General features: G+C 47.9%; 1 protein-coding gene across 1 annotated transcript in view; it reads left to right on the top strand.

The window, feature by feature from the left end:
* The first annotated feature begins 715 nt into the window (after nt 1–715).
* Nucleotides 716–18449, top strand: part of FKBP9 (FKBP prolyl isomerase 9) — a 34271-nt gene continuing 16537 nt past the window's right edge. Inside the window, exons 1-5 of the mRNA XM_037041166.1 lie at nt 716–1165; nt 10932–11077; nt 11497–11686; nt 12329–12474; nt 16094–16283. Of these exons, the coding sequence (XP_036897061.1) occupies nt 933–1165; nt 10932–11077; nt 11497–11686; nt 12329–12474; nt 16094–16283 (905 nt within the window). The 5' untranslated portion in view covers nt 716–932. The remainder of the gene's footprint in view (nt 1166–10931; nt 11078–11496; nt 11687–12328; nt 12475–16093; nt 16284–18449) is intronic.

Here is an 18449-nt window from a genome sequence, read left to right as displayed (position 1 = left end):
GGCCTCACTCAGGACCAGGCTCGGGGAGGTGTCTCACAGCTGTGCTCTTCATAATTGAGCTGTGATACTCTTGAGCTGTTCCACAGCTGCGCTGTTGTCTCAGCCACGCTGTATTTCTAAGCTAAATGCACTGAACTACTCCAGTGAATTTCTTGGGGCATCTGAGTCTGTTGTGAAGTCACGTGTGTGAGAGCGTGTGGGACGTTTGCTGATAAATCAGCTCGCAGTCCGTCTCAATGGCTTGGGGAACACTCACTGCCAGCCATTTAAAACTTTCCTCGGTACAACTGTTAAGGCGGGGTCTGACAGCACGCCCCCCCCCCCTTCTAAGTATTAAAAGAAATTCCTGACAAAAAGTCCTGAAGAATGGTTTCAGTCTTTTTCAATGTAGAATCCATCTTTGTAACTAAGTTAAAAAAAATCGAAGTTTCTCTCCCTCCCCAAAGCAGCAAGGGGTAATTGGATCCGCAGCCACGTAGGGGCCTCTCTAGGTTCTAAATCCGGAGTCTCCAGGGACAGGCAGAGACCAGCGGGTCTGCTTCGGCGGTAAACGTTTTTCTCTCCCAACTTTGGGCCAATGCCCAGTCTCGAGGAGTGCACGATTTCTCCCTCGGGGACGGGTTTCCTCAGCTGCCGCCCGCCCTCTTCCCAGGGCGGGCCAGCGGGTCGGAGGGCCGGGCTAGGCGGGCAGGGCGCTGCCGGCCCGCCCCGCGCGGGGCCGCAGCTCCTCCCCTCGCTCGGATGTGGCCGGGGGCGGGGGACGAGGGCGAGGGGGTGGTGGCTGCGGTCCGGGGAGGGCCGGGAGTCTTTTCCACGTTTGCAAACGCAGTAGCTTCCAGGCCCGACCCGCGCACCGCCCGAGCTCCGCGTGCCCTCGCCCGCTCCGAGCTCGCTGCCTCCCGCCCCGCCCGCTCCTTTCCTCGCTGCCCCCGATGGCGTTCAGGGCCCGGGGCTGGCGGCCCCCACCGCCGCCGCTGCTCTTGCTGCTGCTCTGGGTGACCGGACAAGCAGCACCCGTCGCCGGCCTGGGCCTGGGCTCTGACTCGGAGCTGCAGATCGAACAGCGCTTCGTGCCTGACGAGTGCCCGCGCACCGTGCGAAGCGGTGACTTCGTGCGCTACCACTATGTGGGAACGTTCCCCGACGGTCAGAAGTTCGACTCCAGGTACCGCGCCCCGAGCGCCCCCCGGGCTTTCCCGCTTCCCGCTCTCCGGACAGGCCTTTCCCTCCCGATGGACCTCCCCCAGCTCCGCCCCGCGCATCTCGCGCGCCTCCCTCTCCCTCCTCCTACTCGGGCGCTCACGGACCCTAAACCCCTTAGGCTGAGGATAGAGCCTCCGTGCCCTCGTCCCAGGGTCCTCTCACCCAGGACTGGAATCTTGGAGAAGACCTTGCGCAACGCAGTTGGGAGGAGTCACGCCCTCCCTCTGCACCCTGCACGTTTACATACGCGAAATCTACGTGGGACAGCCACTCCGCGGGTCGACCCACAGGGCCCATGTGGATGTGCGCCTGCCGCCCCTTCCCGGTTCCTTCTCGCAGGCACCGTCGTGCAGAAGATGCGCGGCTGTTTATGGAGATATTACAACGTGCCAGAGTAGTTCTAAGTGCTTTTCATATAAGAAACTCATTTAATTCTTACAACTTGAGGTCACTGAGGCTAGGAAACTCGTTTAAGTGGAGTCAGGTTGAAATCCGTACAATCCAAGTTCAGAGTCTGTGCAGCTAAGTACCGCTACCTCCCTCTGGCCTTAGAGAACCTCCCTTAGGTGGGAGGTAGTCCGGAGCAGGCCTTGCACCCTGCCCACGATTCCTTCCCCTAAACCAATATCACAGCCCCTCTGCCTCACTTCACTCCAGTTTAGCTTCCTGGGTTAACAGACCTCTTTGGCTCCATCTCTGGGCCATCCTCCCCAAGACTGTCAACTGCCCAGGTGCAGGCCATCTGAATGAATGAATGAATAGGCTCAGAGAACTGTTGAGCCTCTGCTCTGCGCCCTAGGCTGGGCTAGGCTCCTTAATGAAGTTATTTTTTTTTTTTTAAAAACGCTCTTACCACCGCGGTTGGTGTGGCCCAGTTGATTGGAGCCACACCAAAAGTCCCAACCAACACCAAAGTTCCTCCCATACACCGGAAGTTCTCTGGTTTAATTCCCCATTAGGACACATACCTAGGTTGCAGGTTCGAGCCCCAGTCGAGGTCCCTACAAGAGGGCAGCCAATCTATGTTTCTCTCTCTCTCCCTCTCCCTTCCTCTCTTCCTAAGAGCAATGAAAAAATGTCATGTGAGGATTTTTAAAAAATGCTCTTCTTTTGCCTTTTTTGAAATGACAGTGTGCGAATCTATAAAAGCTGTTTAGCCTACTATGGGGCACACAGCAAGTGCTTAGAAATGCTCATTCTTACTATTGTTTCAATCACTTCTTTCTTTGGAGATATAATTCACATGCTATAATTTTCCCATTTAAAGTGTGCAATTCAGTGGTTTTCAGTGTAGTCACAGAGTTGTGCAATCATCACAGCTCTCTAATTCCAGAATGTTTTCATCACTCCAATAAAGAAACCTGGACCCCTTAGCAGTCAGTCACTCCCTTCCCCTCCAGTCGTAGGTAGCCATTCATGTACTCCTTGTCTCTTACTGGCTTTGTTTCTGGCTTCTTTCACTTCATGTTTTCAAGGTTTGTCCATGCTGTAGCATGTATCACTACTTCATTCATTTTTATGGGTGTATATTTCATTATAGGGCTCTACCCCAGTTTGCTTTTCCATCAGTTGATGGGCATTTGGGTTGATAACACTCTTTGGCTGTTACGAATAATGATGTGTGAACATTCATGTACAAGGTTTTATGTGGATGTATGTTTTGCATGTATGCCTAGGAGTGCAATTGCTGGGTCCTTATGGTGACCATATTTAACTTTTTGAAGAATTGCCAAGCTGTTTTCCAATGCGGCTGTCCCATTTTACATTACCACCAGCCATGCATGAGGGTTGCAATTTCTCCACATTCTCCCAATGCTTGTAATTGTCAGTGTTTTTACTTATGGCCATCCTAGGTGAGTGTGAAGTGGAATCTCACTGTGGTTTTTTAAGTGGCATTTCCTTAATGGCTGCTGATGCTGAGCATGCTTTCATGTGTTTATTGACCATATGTGTGTCTTCTTTCATTTGCTTCTTCAGTTAGAAATAGGGAAGAGTTTCCCGCTTGTGCTGATGGTATTTAGGAACACCCACTGGAACAAGTTATCTGGTACTTTCTACCCTGCAGGCACAGCAGCCCCTCTGAGACAGTGTGGGCCAGTGGAGAGAATACAGAGGAGTGACCATCCATTCACCAAATGTGTATGTGGTGTCTGCCCCTACCACTAATAGTTCAGGTAGTTACCTAGTGTGATAAGTACAGAAAAAGCAATAGCACACTTCTGTTTCTCACATAGAGCTCACATACAGTTTTCACCACATGTCTTTACTTATAATTCATTGGACCTTAAATAAGTTCATTTAACCTTGTAAGACAGTGAGGTACATATCTCATTACGAATGAAGAAACTGAGGCTCAGAAAGTTCAAGTAATTTGCTCAGGGTAGCCAGCTGCTGAGTGGTGGAGTGGGGCTTTGAACCAAGGCATTTCAGTGCCAGAGTCTATGGTCTACCACATGCACGGTGGAAGACAAGCGTGGAGCTAGGGAAACACACAGAAGGCCTAACTGTGTGTCAGTCTGGCATCGGGGGATGGGGTCAGGATGAAGTCTCAGAATTGCAGAGATACGACCTAAGAGGATTACAGTTTACAGGGAGATGCTGAGGGGTGAGGGTTGCTGGCAGTGGAGGACGTGGCTGGTAGGGGGAAAAGCATAGTAGAGGCCTGGAAGTGGGAGCATTGTGTAGGGGGACATTCAGACTCTTCAGTGTGGCCTGAGCTTGGAGTGGGGACATGGTAGTGACCGGGGGTAATAAAAGGACCAGTGAGAGGAGGCCAGGGAGGAAGGCTGGGCCAGCTTTAGAGGGATGTTGCTTGCTTGGGTATATGGAGTTTGGACTTTGTCCGAGGACAATGGAAAACCCTTGAAGAATTTTACTCCAGGGAGTGAGGGACCAGACTTGTATTTTACAGAGGTCCCTGTGGCTCCAGTGTGGACAGTGGAGTGGAGGTGGTAGGTCCTTCACTAATGTGAGTTTTTCTCTAGGGCCCCCATTCCTTTGGGAATTGATGAAGTACTAAGGTGTGACTTTGCCATTCCCGCTCAAAGATCTTGAGCGAGGAGAACTGGAAGGTGTTTGGGCTTTTGGCTGCCCGGATTTGGAGATCTTGCCCGGAAGGAAACAATGGCTGTCACCCTGTCCAGAGTCATAAACCTCAGAGGGCCTTTCTTTCCACAGAGCTTTCTTCCTGCCTCTCTGCCTGGTGCTTGGGAGCAGTTGGTATCGTTTTAGCTGCTGGGCATTTGCAGTCGCCAGGAGGTCCAGCCCTTCAGCCCTTGGCCAGTAGCTGGGACATGGCCTGGTTTCATTCGGAGCTGAGTGGGCTCTTTTACACGCTGCTGCAGCTGCCACTGCACACCCAGGGAGAAGAGGCCAGCTCCCACCTGCAGGGGTCTGTGGGCTCCTGCTCTCTTGCTCCAGGTCTTGGAGCACCTTGTCAGCCATCAGCCACTCCTGTCCTGAGACAGCTGTTAGGATTTTGTAGCATTCCTAGCAAGCCCCTAGAAGGGGGCAATCTCTTTGTTTGCTCTGATTTCCTCCTAGGGACTGATGTTTAAAGCGCTCCTATTATCTTTAGCAGGCAACCAACCTAGCATCTGGCCAGCTCATTCCAAACCTCCAGGCCTCTATGCAGGCCCTTACAGTCCAGACACTCAGTAAATGTTACTGTGGGCATACTGTATGCCCCATTATGGGGGGGGCGGTGTTCTAACACAGTGGTGTTCAAACTCTGCATGCATCAGAATGCCCTGGGGAGCTACACAGTTCCTGATTCAGTGGGTCTGGGTGAGACCTGAGAAATGGCATTCTCAACAGGTCTCCAGGTGGTGCCGATGCTGCTGGGCTGAGGACCACCTTTTGAGAACCACAGACTCACATTTACTTATTTATTTACTTTTTATCCTCACCTGAGGACATTTTTTTTTCATTGTTTTCAGAGAGAGAGGGAGGGAGAAAGAGAAACATTGGTGCAAGACAGAAGCATTGATTGGTTGCTTCTGGTACATGCTTGGACTGGGAGTTGAACCCACTACCTAGGTATGTGCCCTGGTTGGGAATCGAACCTGTAGCCCTTCAGTAATGGGATGACGCTCCAACCAACTGAGCCATGCTGACCAGGGCTCATAGACTCATTAACAGAGGTCAACTCTATTTTATATATTCATTCATTCACTTATTTGTTCATTGAGAAAATATTTATTGAATACCTACTGTTGTAGGTGCTGGGATATAGCAGAGAATAAGACAGACAGAACTCCCTGTCCTTCAGAGAAACTGCTCCGCATGATACTACGGTGGTGGCTACATGTCATGGCTTTGTCCAAACCCATGGAATGTACAACCCCGAGAGTGAGCCCCTGTGTAAACTGCAGACTTGGGGTGGTAGTGCTACATCCATATGGGCCATCGTGATGAATGAGGTGTGTGGTTGCGATTGCGGGGTGGGCCGTGCATGTGGAGGAGGAGGGGTGTGTGGGAGGTCTCTGTACCTTCTCCATTTTGCCGTGAACCTAACACTTCTTTAAAAAATAAAGTCTGTCTGAAATAAAACTGCTGCCCTCGAGGTGGGGAGGGGAGGCTACAAACACCCATTCCCGTTGGCTTTAGCCAAAAGGGAGGGAATTTTCGGATGGATCTCTGATTCCTCCTGAGGGTGCAGAGTCATGAAGCCAGGTGACCTTCTGTGTGTCCCCGAGGGGTTGCAGAGGGGCTTCCTCCTTCTCCTTCCTGAAAGGGGAGCTCCTGCAGACTTCCACACCACATACGTGGCCTCTTGGGTCTAACAACGCTAGCTGCAATCTGTTTCAGGTCTACACTCCTAGGAGAGTATCTGATTAGTCTGGTCTGGGTCAGGGTCCCACTGGTGGGAGGCAAGGGAAGGGGTGGCAAAGCTCATTGCGTCTGTAGGCCTGGTCCTCAGAGAGGAGCCAGTGGGCAGGTAGCTCCCTGGAAGGTAAGTTTTAAGTGCTTTCTGCACAATAATGTAAGAAAATGGTAATTATGTGATGTGATGGGTATGTTAATTAGCTTGTGGCAATAATCTTATATTGTATACACAGATCAAAACATACAATTATACATAAAATTATTTGTCAATTATACCTCAGTAAAAGTGGGGGGAATAATGTATCCAGTTTTTTTTTTTTTGGTCTAGAACTTGCATTTAGAGTGAGCTGACTTTTCCACAGTTCTCACTGTAGGGCAGTTTTCTGCCCTGTGTGGTGGCTATTCTATTGTTTCTGGATCTGAGATCAGAATAATCTCAGAAACACGTGGTATACATGTATGTCACTTTTGCAGAAAGTTTAAAAGTTAATTTAGTTTTAAAAAGTAATACATGTGGTAATTAAAAACCAGTTAAATAATTCCATAAAGCTTAAAATTATAGTCGCCAAGCTGCTAGGAATGGGAAAGGGACTGGAGGTGGGGTGTAGCTATTCTGAATGCAGATTCACCAGCTCCCAGCTTCCTTCTGCCCTAACGCCTTCCAGCCTGCAGTCTCTGCGAGGCGCACAGAGGGCGCTTGGCCAACATCCCCTTTGCATACATCGAGATTCTGTGTCTTCCCTTCTAGGTCAGTCCCTGCTGCTCCATTCCCTTTCCACCTTCCAGAATGTTGTTGCCATCTCTTCACAGCAACGGTCTCATTTCCTCCTTGTTTCAAAAGAGGAACTTAGGAGCTTGGGGAAGGAATGGGCTTTGGGGGCCCAGAGAGGGAATGTGTTCAGTTTGCCATGTGTTTTTCTAAAGGTTCATCCTCATTACAGGTTGAAACTTACACTTAGAAATGGAGCCACGGTAATTTATGCTTTACGAATACAGCGCAGGGGTAGTCATTCATCCTGAGGAACATGCTGCAAGGTGACGTGTGCTTTCTGGGGTGTCCAACCTGCAGACCGTGGGCCACATGTGGCTCAGGGTGGTTGTGAATGTGGCCCAAAACAAAATCGTAAATTTATTTAAAACGTGATGAGATTTTTGAGCGTATGATTATGCATTGCGGTATATTTAATGTGTGTCCCAAGACAACTCTTGTTCTTCCAGTGTGGCCCAGAGATGTCAAAAGGTTGGACATCCCTCGGCGAGGAGAGTATGATAGTTTTACATGATGTTTCGGGTCTTATTGGGTTTAGGGCTGCTATTCTCGAAGAGTGCCATTGGAGGGTCCCACAGTCACCGCCCAGTACCCCATGGGGCAGGGGAGGGTAGGATTGTCAGGGGAAGTGATGGAAGGGTCTACAGCAGAGAATGAGCAGGAGAGAAAGATAAGCTCGTGGAGAGGAGAGGGGAATGTTGGAGGTAATGGATGATTACCTCCAGTAAACCTTGCCTTTCCAGGTTTACTTTCCCCTGTCCAGTGATACAAGAAGTTTATTTTAGTGACCCCCTTGTCATCTGGCTTCTGATTGGGTTCAGTCAATGGGGCATCAGCAGAAGAAGAACAGAGGGAGGGAGGTGGACAGAGTGGAGCTATTTATTCCCAGGCTCCCTGTCTGTAGAGTCACTGTGGACTGTGTCCTTAGACCAACGGTCCTGCCTTAGCTTCTATCTGGTGCCGTGAGCTACCCATCTCTGTCCCTGGATCCTTCAGGTCCGTCTGTGACAACAGCACCCCCTACTTGTCCTCAGAGGTACTGAATGTCCCTGCCTTTTCTCTGCACCCTGCACACACACACTTTTGCATACAGCCCCTTTTATAAAACCTTCTTGCAACTGCCTAGTTTGGGCATATCATCTGTTTCCTGCAGGGTCTGACCTGGGATGTCTGCAAAAGGTGTCAGTCTGCCAGATACTGGGACAGGTTGTATAACTGCTCATTCCTGAGCTTCCTTTTCATGACCAGTTCTGGACTGGACACTGCGCATGAACGTGTGCCAGTTGTAATGATCAGCACAAATTTGCTCAGAACGACTTTATTTTTCCAGATGGTCAGAATTTTCAGCAGTAGGTAAGACTGGTCTTGCATTGTTATTATCTCACATATGTGAATTACACATTTTCTTACAGAAGGGTGTTTTTTGTTTTTAGCACTTTGCTCAGGGAGGCATCAGATGAAGAAATTAATACTGCAAGGCACCAGCAATTCTTTTTTATTTTTAAAAAGATTTTATTCGTTTTTTAGAAAGAGAGGAAGGGAGGGAGAAAGGGAGAGAATCATTGATCAGTTGCCTCTTGCGTGCCCTCTACTGGGGACCTGGCCCGTAACTGAGGCATGTGCCCTGACTGGGAATTGAACTAGCTATCTTTTGGTTTGCAGGCTGGCACTCAATCCACTGAGCCACACCAGCCAGGGTGGCAACAGCAGTTCTTACAAATCATCTAGGGAGGTACTGTGGCTGGAGGGTAAGAATTGAACAGTCCTGGGTTCTAGCTTTTCTCCCGACTTGGCTAACTGTGTGAGTGTGGGAAATTTTTCACCATCGAGGAGCCTGAGTTATCAGCGCCCACCCTAAAGTATTGTATGAGGATCCAGGGAGGTAGTGTATGGAAGAGCAGTTTGCTACCGATCCCAACATCATAAACACTCTCTAAGTAGTAGTTATTATTCAGGGGCTGTGGATGAAGACAGTTATAATTTTCAGCCTTTGCATTGGTGCTGTTTGCACATGTTCTGTGTCTGGAGAGTCTCTGAAGCTTTGAGTTCTGGTCCATTATTAACACAAACCTGCCAGTTTGGTGTTCATACAGGGCATGGTGACTGGGCCACACGGAATTCAAGAGCAGCCATTTGAGGGGGTGGGTGTCTGTCCTCCGGAGGTTGGGGGTGGAGGTGTAAAGCCAGCTAGGGTACAAAGCTGACCATGTTCTTTTGTCCTCTGGCATGTTGGCCTGAACTTGGAATCTTGCTTTCTGTTCACTGACCTTGGAGAAAGGAAGGCTATTAACATGGGCCGTACAACTGGGAGGACAAAGGGAAGAGGGGGGGTTGGGTGTGCCGAAGCCGCCCTGGTCAGTCCTGAGGGGGACTGTGCTGTTTTCCTGAGTATTTTTTAGAGGAAATGAATAAAGGGTGGATGACCAAATGAAGGCAGTGCATCCTAGTGAGGTAAATTCCAACATTTTAGTACACAGCTATTACATGATCATTTTGAAAATTAAGAGAGAATGAAAGAGAAAACAAATTAAATCACCTGAAATCTACTCATAGATTATCATTGATAATATTTTCCTGTGTCACCTCATGGATTTTTTCATGTGCATCTATATAAGTAAATTCAAAGTGGGATTTTTAAAAAAGATTTTATTTGTTTATATTTAGAGGGGGAAGGAAAGGCGAGAGGGAGAGAAATATCAATGTGTGGTTGCCTCTCGTGCATTCCCTGCTGGGAACTGGCCTGCAACCCAGGCATGTGCCCTGACTGGGAATTGAACTACGATTGTTTGGTTCGCAGGCCTGAACTCAATCCACTGAGCTACACCGGCCAGGGCTAAAGTGGGATTATTTTCTATCATGGCTCTGTAACCTCCACTTTTTTCTGTGCCAGCAAATAAAAATCTGCTTTCTTTAAAATTTTTCATTGGTGTGTAATTGAGATATAGCATATTTTGGGTGTACAACATAGTAATTTGATATTTATGGATTGAAAAACGATGACTGCAGTAAGTGTAGTTAACATCTGTCACCAGACATAGTTACAAAAATATTTTTCTTGTGATGGAAATTTTTAAGATCTACTCTCTTCGCCACTTACAAATGTGAAATACATGCACATTATTAACTGTATACCTCAGGCTGTGTATCACATCCCCATAACAGAAATCTGTTATTTTTAAATGGCTATACACCCTTCAATGTGTGTCCTTGCTTTAAATGCAGCCAGCGCTGTACCCTTGAACTTGAAAGTCATTTCCAGGGTTTTGTTGTTACACACCAAGCCCTGCTGGTGTACTCTGCAGTACAGTGTCTGCAAGTCTGTGGGTCTCTCTGCTAGATTGTTTTTTATAGACAACGTCCATGCCTTGCTCTTCTTTTACATCCCCCAAGGCACCCAGCAGTCTCTTCTTAGGAGGCAAACCCTTGTTTGCTGAATTTGGCATTGAAGAGGATGAGAGCATGAATTGTAGTCATGAGTCCATGGTTTACTTTCCAACCTAATGCCCTACCAGTCAGCCTTTAAACTCTGTATATTACTGATTTCAAGGCTACATGGGACTTTCTATTACCTATAATAGTCATATAACATTGGCACGACTCTTAGGTTTTCAGAGCACTTTTCATGCTATTATGTTATACACATCTTGGGATGGCTATAATTAATCACTCCTTTTTTTGTTTATTTTGTTTTTTGCAGTGGAAGAAGCAGACTAAGAGTCTGCGTACCCTTTATGCTACCCCATGCTGCCTCTTTGACTTATTGACTTAAAAGAACCATATCTTAACCTGGGCATTAGTATGTAGGGTGTTGCTTTTAGGGACCAATCACACAGCAATGTAGTAAACTATCTTTTGTAGAATATTGGTAGCTGTTTTGCAAAATACACTTAATATATATGGGGCGGGAGGGAAGAGTCATGCTGATGCTCTCTAACTGGATCTGCGGGCTGTGTTCACAGCAATTTAAAAATTCCACCCTGCAAGAACTCTTCCTGGGCCCGGAGCTCCTCTGCAGGCCGTCTGTCTCCCAGTGCCCTCGCTCTGGCCATGGGTGCATTTTCATAGGTTGGTTTCACTGAGGGAGGGGTTAGTGACACTATTCTTTCTCTCTCCCTGCCTTTTGGGCCACCAGCTATGACAGAGACTCCACTTTCAATGTGTTTGTGGGGAAAGGACAGCTGATCGCGGGGATGGACCAGGCTCTGGTCGGGATGTGCGTGAATGAGAGGCGCTTTGTGAAGATCCCCCCGAAGCTGGCGTACGGCAGTGAAGGCGTCTGTAAGTTTTTGTTCCGTGCTTGGAAATGCCTGTGCAGAAACCACCAGAACATTTGCAGACTGGTCGGGCAGGCCGACTGGAGAATCTTTGGAAGCTTCAGATTGGGAAAAATAAGCAGTGTACACACACAGACCTAAAAGTTCTTTCTGTCTTAGGTTTATTTCTTCTAGCTACGAAAGAAGGTGGTATTGACACAGGGGTAGTGAATGTTACCCTTGTTGAGAGAAAAATTTTGTTTTTCTCCTTTCCTTCAATTTCATTTAGTGGCAGGGGGTGGGAGGGGGGAGTATGGTTCATTTTGGAATTGGATGCCAGCTCTTCCTGAACCCTTGGCAGGATACTAGATGTTTACGTGGCAGCAAACATCTAGTAGCTTCTAAAGGCAGTAGCTTCTCAGTGTGAGCTTTCTTTATTTCTAGCCGGCGTGATCCCCCCAAATTCAGTGCTGCACTTTGATGTACTTCTGATGGATATTTGGAACTCTGAAGATCAGGTTCACATCCACACCTACTTCAAGCCCCCGAGTTGCCCTCGGACCATCCAGGTGTCTGATTTCGTAAGGTACCACTACAATGGGACGTTCCTGGATGGGACGCTGTTCGACTCGAGGTAAGATCCACACTCATGCTGCTCTCTGTGAAACACCCCCGAGCTCCTCTGTCTCACCTGCTTTTCATGCCCCCGGAGAAACTTGAAAACAGACCCTTCCCATCTCTCATCAGCATCGACTTCTCTGCTTGAGGCTTTTGGGTAATACTTTGTGCTCTGCGGTACCAGAGTCAAATTGTAGTACATCTTAGAGACACCTCAGAGCAATGTTTATCTAAATTAACAGTATTTTCAGATCTCATGAAATGAAGGGCCCTCTTACCAAGTAGTTCAGGCATTTTTGGTTCATTTTTGTAGTTTTTCCGTGCAAGGAGGAGGGTGAAGGCTGAATGTATATGAAGCAGTGGAGAAGCGTGGGCACAAGGTGCTAAGTTGGGGACAGGAAACCCTTTCCTCTCTTCCGGCGTATTTGGTGAGACAGAGAACAGGCCTATTTTTGTGAATCACTATAGCTTAGTTACACACTTTGATAAATTTGAGGACATCTGCCCAGTGATTGGGAGCAAAGATCCATGTAAGCTGGTCTCCAGGGACAGGGGTGGGTTCTTTGTTAACCGAGATGTGGGTAATGAACACCCTATGAGGGGTGAGTGGCAAACGTCCTCATGGTATGGGACTTCCCTCTTTCTCATTGGTTTTCAGTCATAATCGCATGAAAACGTACGACACGTATGTGGGAATTGGCTGGCTGATCCCTGGAATGGACAAAGGGCTGCTGGGGATGTGTGTCGGGGAGAAGCGCATCGTCACCATTCCGCCCTTCCTGGCCTACGGAGAAGACGGGGATGGTGAGTCCTTCTCACTTTTCCAGCCACGCCCAGTGGCCTCTATTTTTATTGCCAAAGTGATTTCAACTTGCTCTGTGAAATCTCCAGACCTTTCAGTCTAGACCAGCAGTTTTCAGCTGCAAGAATTTTCGAAACATGTAATATTGGCTATTCAGTCAAGGGGCACTGACCTCTTTTCCCTTAGACTGTCAAATAAAAAGGCGATAATGGCTGATACAACAGCAGCAGTCTGGTGTGAACGCCCTGTCTTGAACCATGAATATAGTTCAGATAGTAGAGTTGCATCTTCTTGGTCATGTTGCATAATAAGGTTGTGTCTGGTTAATTCTTGGTACCAGCAATCCTCATATACAAGTATAGGCACATGATTTTTTAAGAAGTCACTTTGGAGCAAAAAGGTAGGTAATTGCTACTATTGGTTTTGGTAAATCAATCAAAATTATGCCTTTTTTTTCAGATCGGTAAAATAATGTATTTTTTGGTGGGCCACAGAAGTTTGCTCATTAGTTGAGGTGTGCCAAAAGACAAAAAAGTCTGAAAATCACTGGTCAGACTTGCGCTGTCCAGCATGGCAGCCGTTAGCTCCGCGTGGCCGTTTACACCACAGAGTGCTACTGTGCTGGGTGGGGCGGACACCGAGCACTTCCACGGGGCACAGGGCTATGCGGAACATGCTAGTCTAGGTCACCTGCTGCCTGATGACTGCAGGATGGCAACTCCGCTGGTTCACGGTCACTGGCTTTCACCGTCTGCCACTGCCTCCTAAGCTATAACCTTGGGCATCAGGCTCTGTAGCCCATTTTTTTCCATCTGTGAAGTATTTGAACTAGACAGTCTGAAGACTGTAGACATCAAAGTAGAAATTTGGCATTTGATGCCAGAATTGCCACTTTCCCCCCAGATTTGTACCTCCATTTCCAGTAGGATGAGTTTCACCTGGGATATTGCCTCTGTGGGGACAAATGCAAAGGGGAACTTGACTGGGTGGGGCTCAGCCTTCTCCCTTTCCCTCCACTTTTATATACTTACATGCTGGGGACTTGCAGATGGTGTCTTTAAGAAATGGGGTGGGGTGGGGGTGTTCCCTGCGGAAAGAAAAGTTCCAGAACCATTTCTGTAAATATGTTTTACTTCTCCCTTTCCCGAGATGTGTTATTATTCTTGTCAGTGCTCCAGGGGTCTCCTCCTTGCTCGGTGGACATTCATTCACCTGGGCTCCCGAATTCTTTTGATGTTTGTCATCCACACCCACCCAGCATATATGATAAAGCTAGATGCCCAGCCTATTGTGAGGAATATTATTTATTTTAAAGAATTAATAATTTAAATATTTAAAATAAATAGTTTATTTAACATAGTTACTTTTTAAATACTTTATACTTTAACACTGTACAGAGCTATCCAGGTATCCCTTTGAATAGGTGAATTGTATGGTATGGGAATTATAACTCAATAAAGTTGTCAAAAATAACCCAGCCAATTAGTACACGATAATGCCAGAAAAATGTAAACCCTTGCGTGACTTTTAAGGCTTTCTTTTTTTCTTTTAAATTAAAAGATAGAAAAGGGAAGCCTGGTGAAAAGGATGGTAGGATGAGACCAACAGAAATTTAAATCTAAACGAAGGAAAAGAAGATACAGGAAAGCAGGAAGGGTAAAAATTGTACTGCACACTCTCCCACGTGCATGCCCACATTTCAGGGCTAGACGGTGCATTCCAGAGGCCGACTCAGCAGCCTGGTGGCGTGGATTTCATCATCTTTGTCCTCGCCCCTCTCGTGGGGGGAGGGAGACCGCCAGCTGAGAGAGCACAGGCCCGGCTTGCCACGCGGCTCACGTGCCCAGTCCTTTGCATGATGTAACAAGGGCAAGGACAAGGGTTGACTCAGTGGTTCATCATTTAACTTCCTTTTGTCCCAGAGTACTGGATTTAGAGCTATTTACTGGTTGATGCTGATTTTGGGGGGAAAAGCTAGAGCCCAATAATCTTGCCCTGTGAATATCACCCTGTGATATTCGATGTATTGTTCCTGTTAGAAAGAGCTAAAAGAGGCAGTGCCATCCAGAAGTGAGATAGAAATGATTTGAGGACTATTTTTATTTTAGATTATGGGTGCAATTCTTTCCTTCTACCTTGGCAAACTTTACTTTTATTTATATCTTGATTTGGAGGCACTTAGAGGATTGAATTTTGCATATTAACTCAAAAAATTGGCTGTGGCTTCCAGAGAACAAGTCTAGGTAGTGTTCTCCAGGACCACACCTGAGCTTTGGAATTTGTCCTTTTTAATAGCTGTGATTTCCGTTTGTACATGAACAGGAACCCACAGGGGTTGGTACTGGGGTTTGCACATGGGTGCGCCCTCGTAGCCTTGATTTGCCAGCACAAGTGTAGAAAATAGGGCCACGGTGTTCCTGGAGACTGGCCTGGAGGGGGTCTGCCTCGGGCTGGCCTGTAGTGTGTGGGTTCTTGAGTTCGTGTAGGAAATATTTCACAACACGAGTCCAGGTGACTTTGAGAGCGCATTTATTAAGGCTGCGGAGAGTGAAACAAAGGGAAGACTTAGGGCAGAAGAAGTGACAGGAGAGAGCCTAGGCGATGCTCTCTGCATTGGCTCCCTGGAAAAGTTAGAGGAAGGAGTGAAGGTTGCAGAGAGAGAAGTGAGCTAAGGCGGGCTGCTGTTAGCTGACCATGCCATCGGAGAAAAAGGGGGCTCTGGAGACAGGTTTGGGGAGTAAACCTGAGTGGCACTGCCTCTGCCTACTGCTCCCCAGGCTGCACGTGTCCTCTGGACCCTTAGAATTCAGGAGGAAATAAAAGATCTGTGCGCAGGAAGGGATGTGGGTGAGCTCCGGAGCGAGCCACCTGCTTAAGTCTTCGTCCCAAGGGCTTTTTATCTGTTTCTGTGGCTGAGAGTCTGAGGGGAGGGTTTCAGCAGAACAGTCATCAGCTTTCCTGGTGCTTTTTTGGTATCCTGATGTGTCCAAGTGAGCGCATAGTGGGGTTTGGGAATATTCTTTGGTTTGTTAGACTGTTTTACTCTTATCTTGGGTCTGTCTGGCTTTTAATGGTGTTTTTGTTATTTGTTCCCCTGACTTCACCTGTCCTTGGGTTTAGCTGGCACAGTGGCATTAACTGGGTCTCTGTGCTCTATTTCCCAGACGAGGGTGAATGAAGCCATGTATTCTCTGGTCAGGGAGGAGAGGTGTAAGCCATTTACGCTTGCGTGTCCTTGGTTAGGGAAGATAAAGTCTTGTGATTCACAGCTGGCTGTAAGTTGCTCAAAATGATTGGCCACATTTAATTTTCTCGTCTCAGTTTCCCCATTCCATGTGCCCAGGAATTTCCCTAGTTCTTGCTGTCCTGTGTCACCAGGAGTCTCTCGTGTCATCAGTAACACGGTGCTCCTTTTTCTGAGGATGTCAGGCTTCAAATGACACTTACCAGCCCATGGTGAGACACTGGGGGAAACTGCCTAAGATGGGGAAGAACATGTGTTTCCTTGGCTTGAAAATGTCAGGGAACGCGTTGCCCCGCCATGGAGGGTGTTGAGTTGAGGTTACAGTGCCTTCTGAATCTCACGTTCTGATTTCGTGAGCCTCCTCTGTTCCCCTGTAGGGAAGGACATCCCGGGACAGGCATCGCTGGTGTTCGATGTTGCCTTATTGGACCTTCACAACCCCAAGGATGGCATTTCCATTGAGAATAAGGTAGTGCCTGAAACCTGTGAGCGACGAAGCCAGAGCGGAGACTTTCTCCGGTATCATTACAACGGCACGCTGCTGGACGGCACCCTCTTTGATTCCAGGTGAGGACGAGGAGCTGAAGACTGTCGGTGTAGATTTTATTTACTTGTCAAGAGAGGGGAAGAGAGGGAGAAAGAGAGGGAGAGAAACATTGATGTATGAGAGATTCTATCATTTGCTTCTCACACGCCCCCAACGGGGGACCTGGCCTGCAACCCAGGGATGTGCCCTGACTGGGAATCGAACCGGTGACGTTTTGGTTCGCAGGCTAGTGCTCAATCCACTGAGCCACTCCAGCCAGGGCCAGTTTCTCTTTTCTGATACTGAATTCCTTCAGGGGCTGTTAGAACTGTCTCTTTGGGACCTGGGGGAGGCGAATCTGAAGGAAAACAGGAGAATCTCACCTTAGACACCCACCATCCCCGTTTACTTGCGCAGTTCTTCCAGCATGAACTCAGCTCTGGGGCCCGAGGTGGGGAGTGGCCAGAGGGAGGTCCAGGCGGTAGGAGGGGAAACAACAGACGTGGTGCCAGGAGATGGGGGATCCAGTCCCCGTGCACAGTGCACTGGCTGTGTGCTCTGGGGCAGCATTTGATCTCTCTGAGCTTCAGTCTCTTCCCGGTTGTTAGTGCCTTCCTCAAAGAGATGGTTTAAGAGATAAGGGAGGTAAAAGCACTCTGCAGACTTTAAAGGGTCTTTTTTTAAATATGGGGAACTGGTTGGATTTATTCACCTTCCTTCCTGCTGTTGACAAGGCTAATTATGGAGCCCCTGTCGCTCTTCAAAGCCGTGTTTTGTTTATAAGGCTCAGCCTGCGGTGTGTGGAGGGCTGGGACACGCTTGGTGTCTGCTGTGTCCTGCTCCTTCAAATGGCAGGTGCTGTTTGGAAACTGCTCCTGGCGGGCAAGCAAGTCGTGACAGCTTGCTACCTGTCTCTCTGAGGTAGTGGACTTTGAGTTTGTTTAGTTATCCTGAAACATCACAGAAGAGTTTTTAAAAAAATATTTTATTTATTCGTTTTCAGAGAGAGGGGAAGGGAAGGAGAGAAATATCAATGTTTGGTTGCCTCAGTTGCCTCTCCCGCGCCCCCTACTGGGGACCTGGTCCACAACCCAGGCATGTGCCCTGACTAGAAATTGAGTTGGCGACCCTTTGGTTCGCAGCCCGTGCTCAATCCACTGAGCTATGCTAGCCAGGGCTTCACAAAAGAGTTTTAATACAGTATTATTTTATTCAAAGTTCAGAATTAAAGTATGTGTTAAGATATTTGTACCACCTGTCCCTGCCTCCCTCACGTCCCCTGTAGCCACTTTGAGCTAATCACTTTTATTAATAAGTTCCTTTTTGTTTTTTTAGTGTGTGGATTTTTTTCTAATGTGGATATAAGTAAATGCAAATGTTATATTATAGTCTCACATTTATGGCATATAGCATAGAGAATATGGTATACAGTATTGTTGGCAGCACAGCGGCACCAGACTGTTACTGGCAAATGGACCTCGGATCAGCAACCTTGGTTGTTGAGTTCTGGCTGGGAATGAATTCAGAGCCAAGACTCAGATCCAAGCAAAAGTTTATTGAGAAAGTCACAGAGATAGAAGTAGTGAGCCATGGAAGAAGTGAGCCAGCTGGGCCGCACGGGCTCAGGATACAAGTTACAGAGACCAAAGAAGGGCCCTTGCGGCCTAGGAGACCAAGAGCAAAGATACGTACCTTGAGGAAAGAAGAAGGGGGAGAGGTGCAGGTGTGCTCTAGGGAGAGAAAGAGCACACACTGGGTCCTCCATCCTGAGGGTTTATATCCCCTCTCTAAAGGAGGAGCTCTTAGGGGTGGTCTCAGGGGAGGATGTCAATAGAGTATTCATCAGCACTTCCAAGTGTGTTCTTTCAGGCTTGTGGTCTCTACTGATTGGCTGACACCAGCGCAGGGGCTCATTAGTCATTGTATCTGGTCCTGGTGTCCGCCATGTGTTGCTCTGTCCAGTTTTGTTGCTTTTCTGGGCCTGGAGCTGAAACACAACCCAGGCCTCGATGTCATTTCTAGTTTGACCAAAACTCAGACTCTGTGGTCAACAGACCGGAGGCTTTGTTCCTAAGATTATTTGACGCTGGTCAGAATCCCATTGTCCCGGAGGCTTAATGCTTAAGGGAGTGGTCGTGCAGGGGCTTTTACGGGGGTCCTATGAGGCTGTCCTCCACCCCCTTGTTCCTCCTCTAAGGGAGTCTGCC

The sequence above is a fragment of the Sturnira hondurensis genome, unplaced genomic scaffold (assembly GCF_014824575.4).
Source record: "Sturnira hondurensis isolate 20B ecotype Veracruz unplaced genomic scaffold, ASM1482457v3 Scaffold0002840, whole genome shotgun sequence".
NCBI lineage: Eukaryota > Metazoa > Chordata > Mammalia > Chiroptera > Phyllostomidae > Sturnira > Sturnira hondurensis.
The sequence above is the reverse complement of the archived record's forward strand: the minus strand, read 5'-3'. Positions and strand labels throughout refer to the sequence as shown.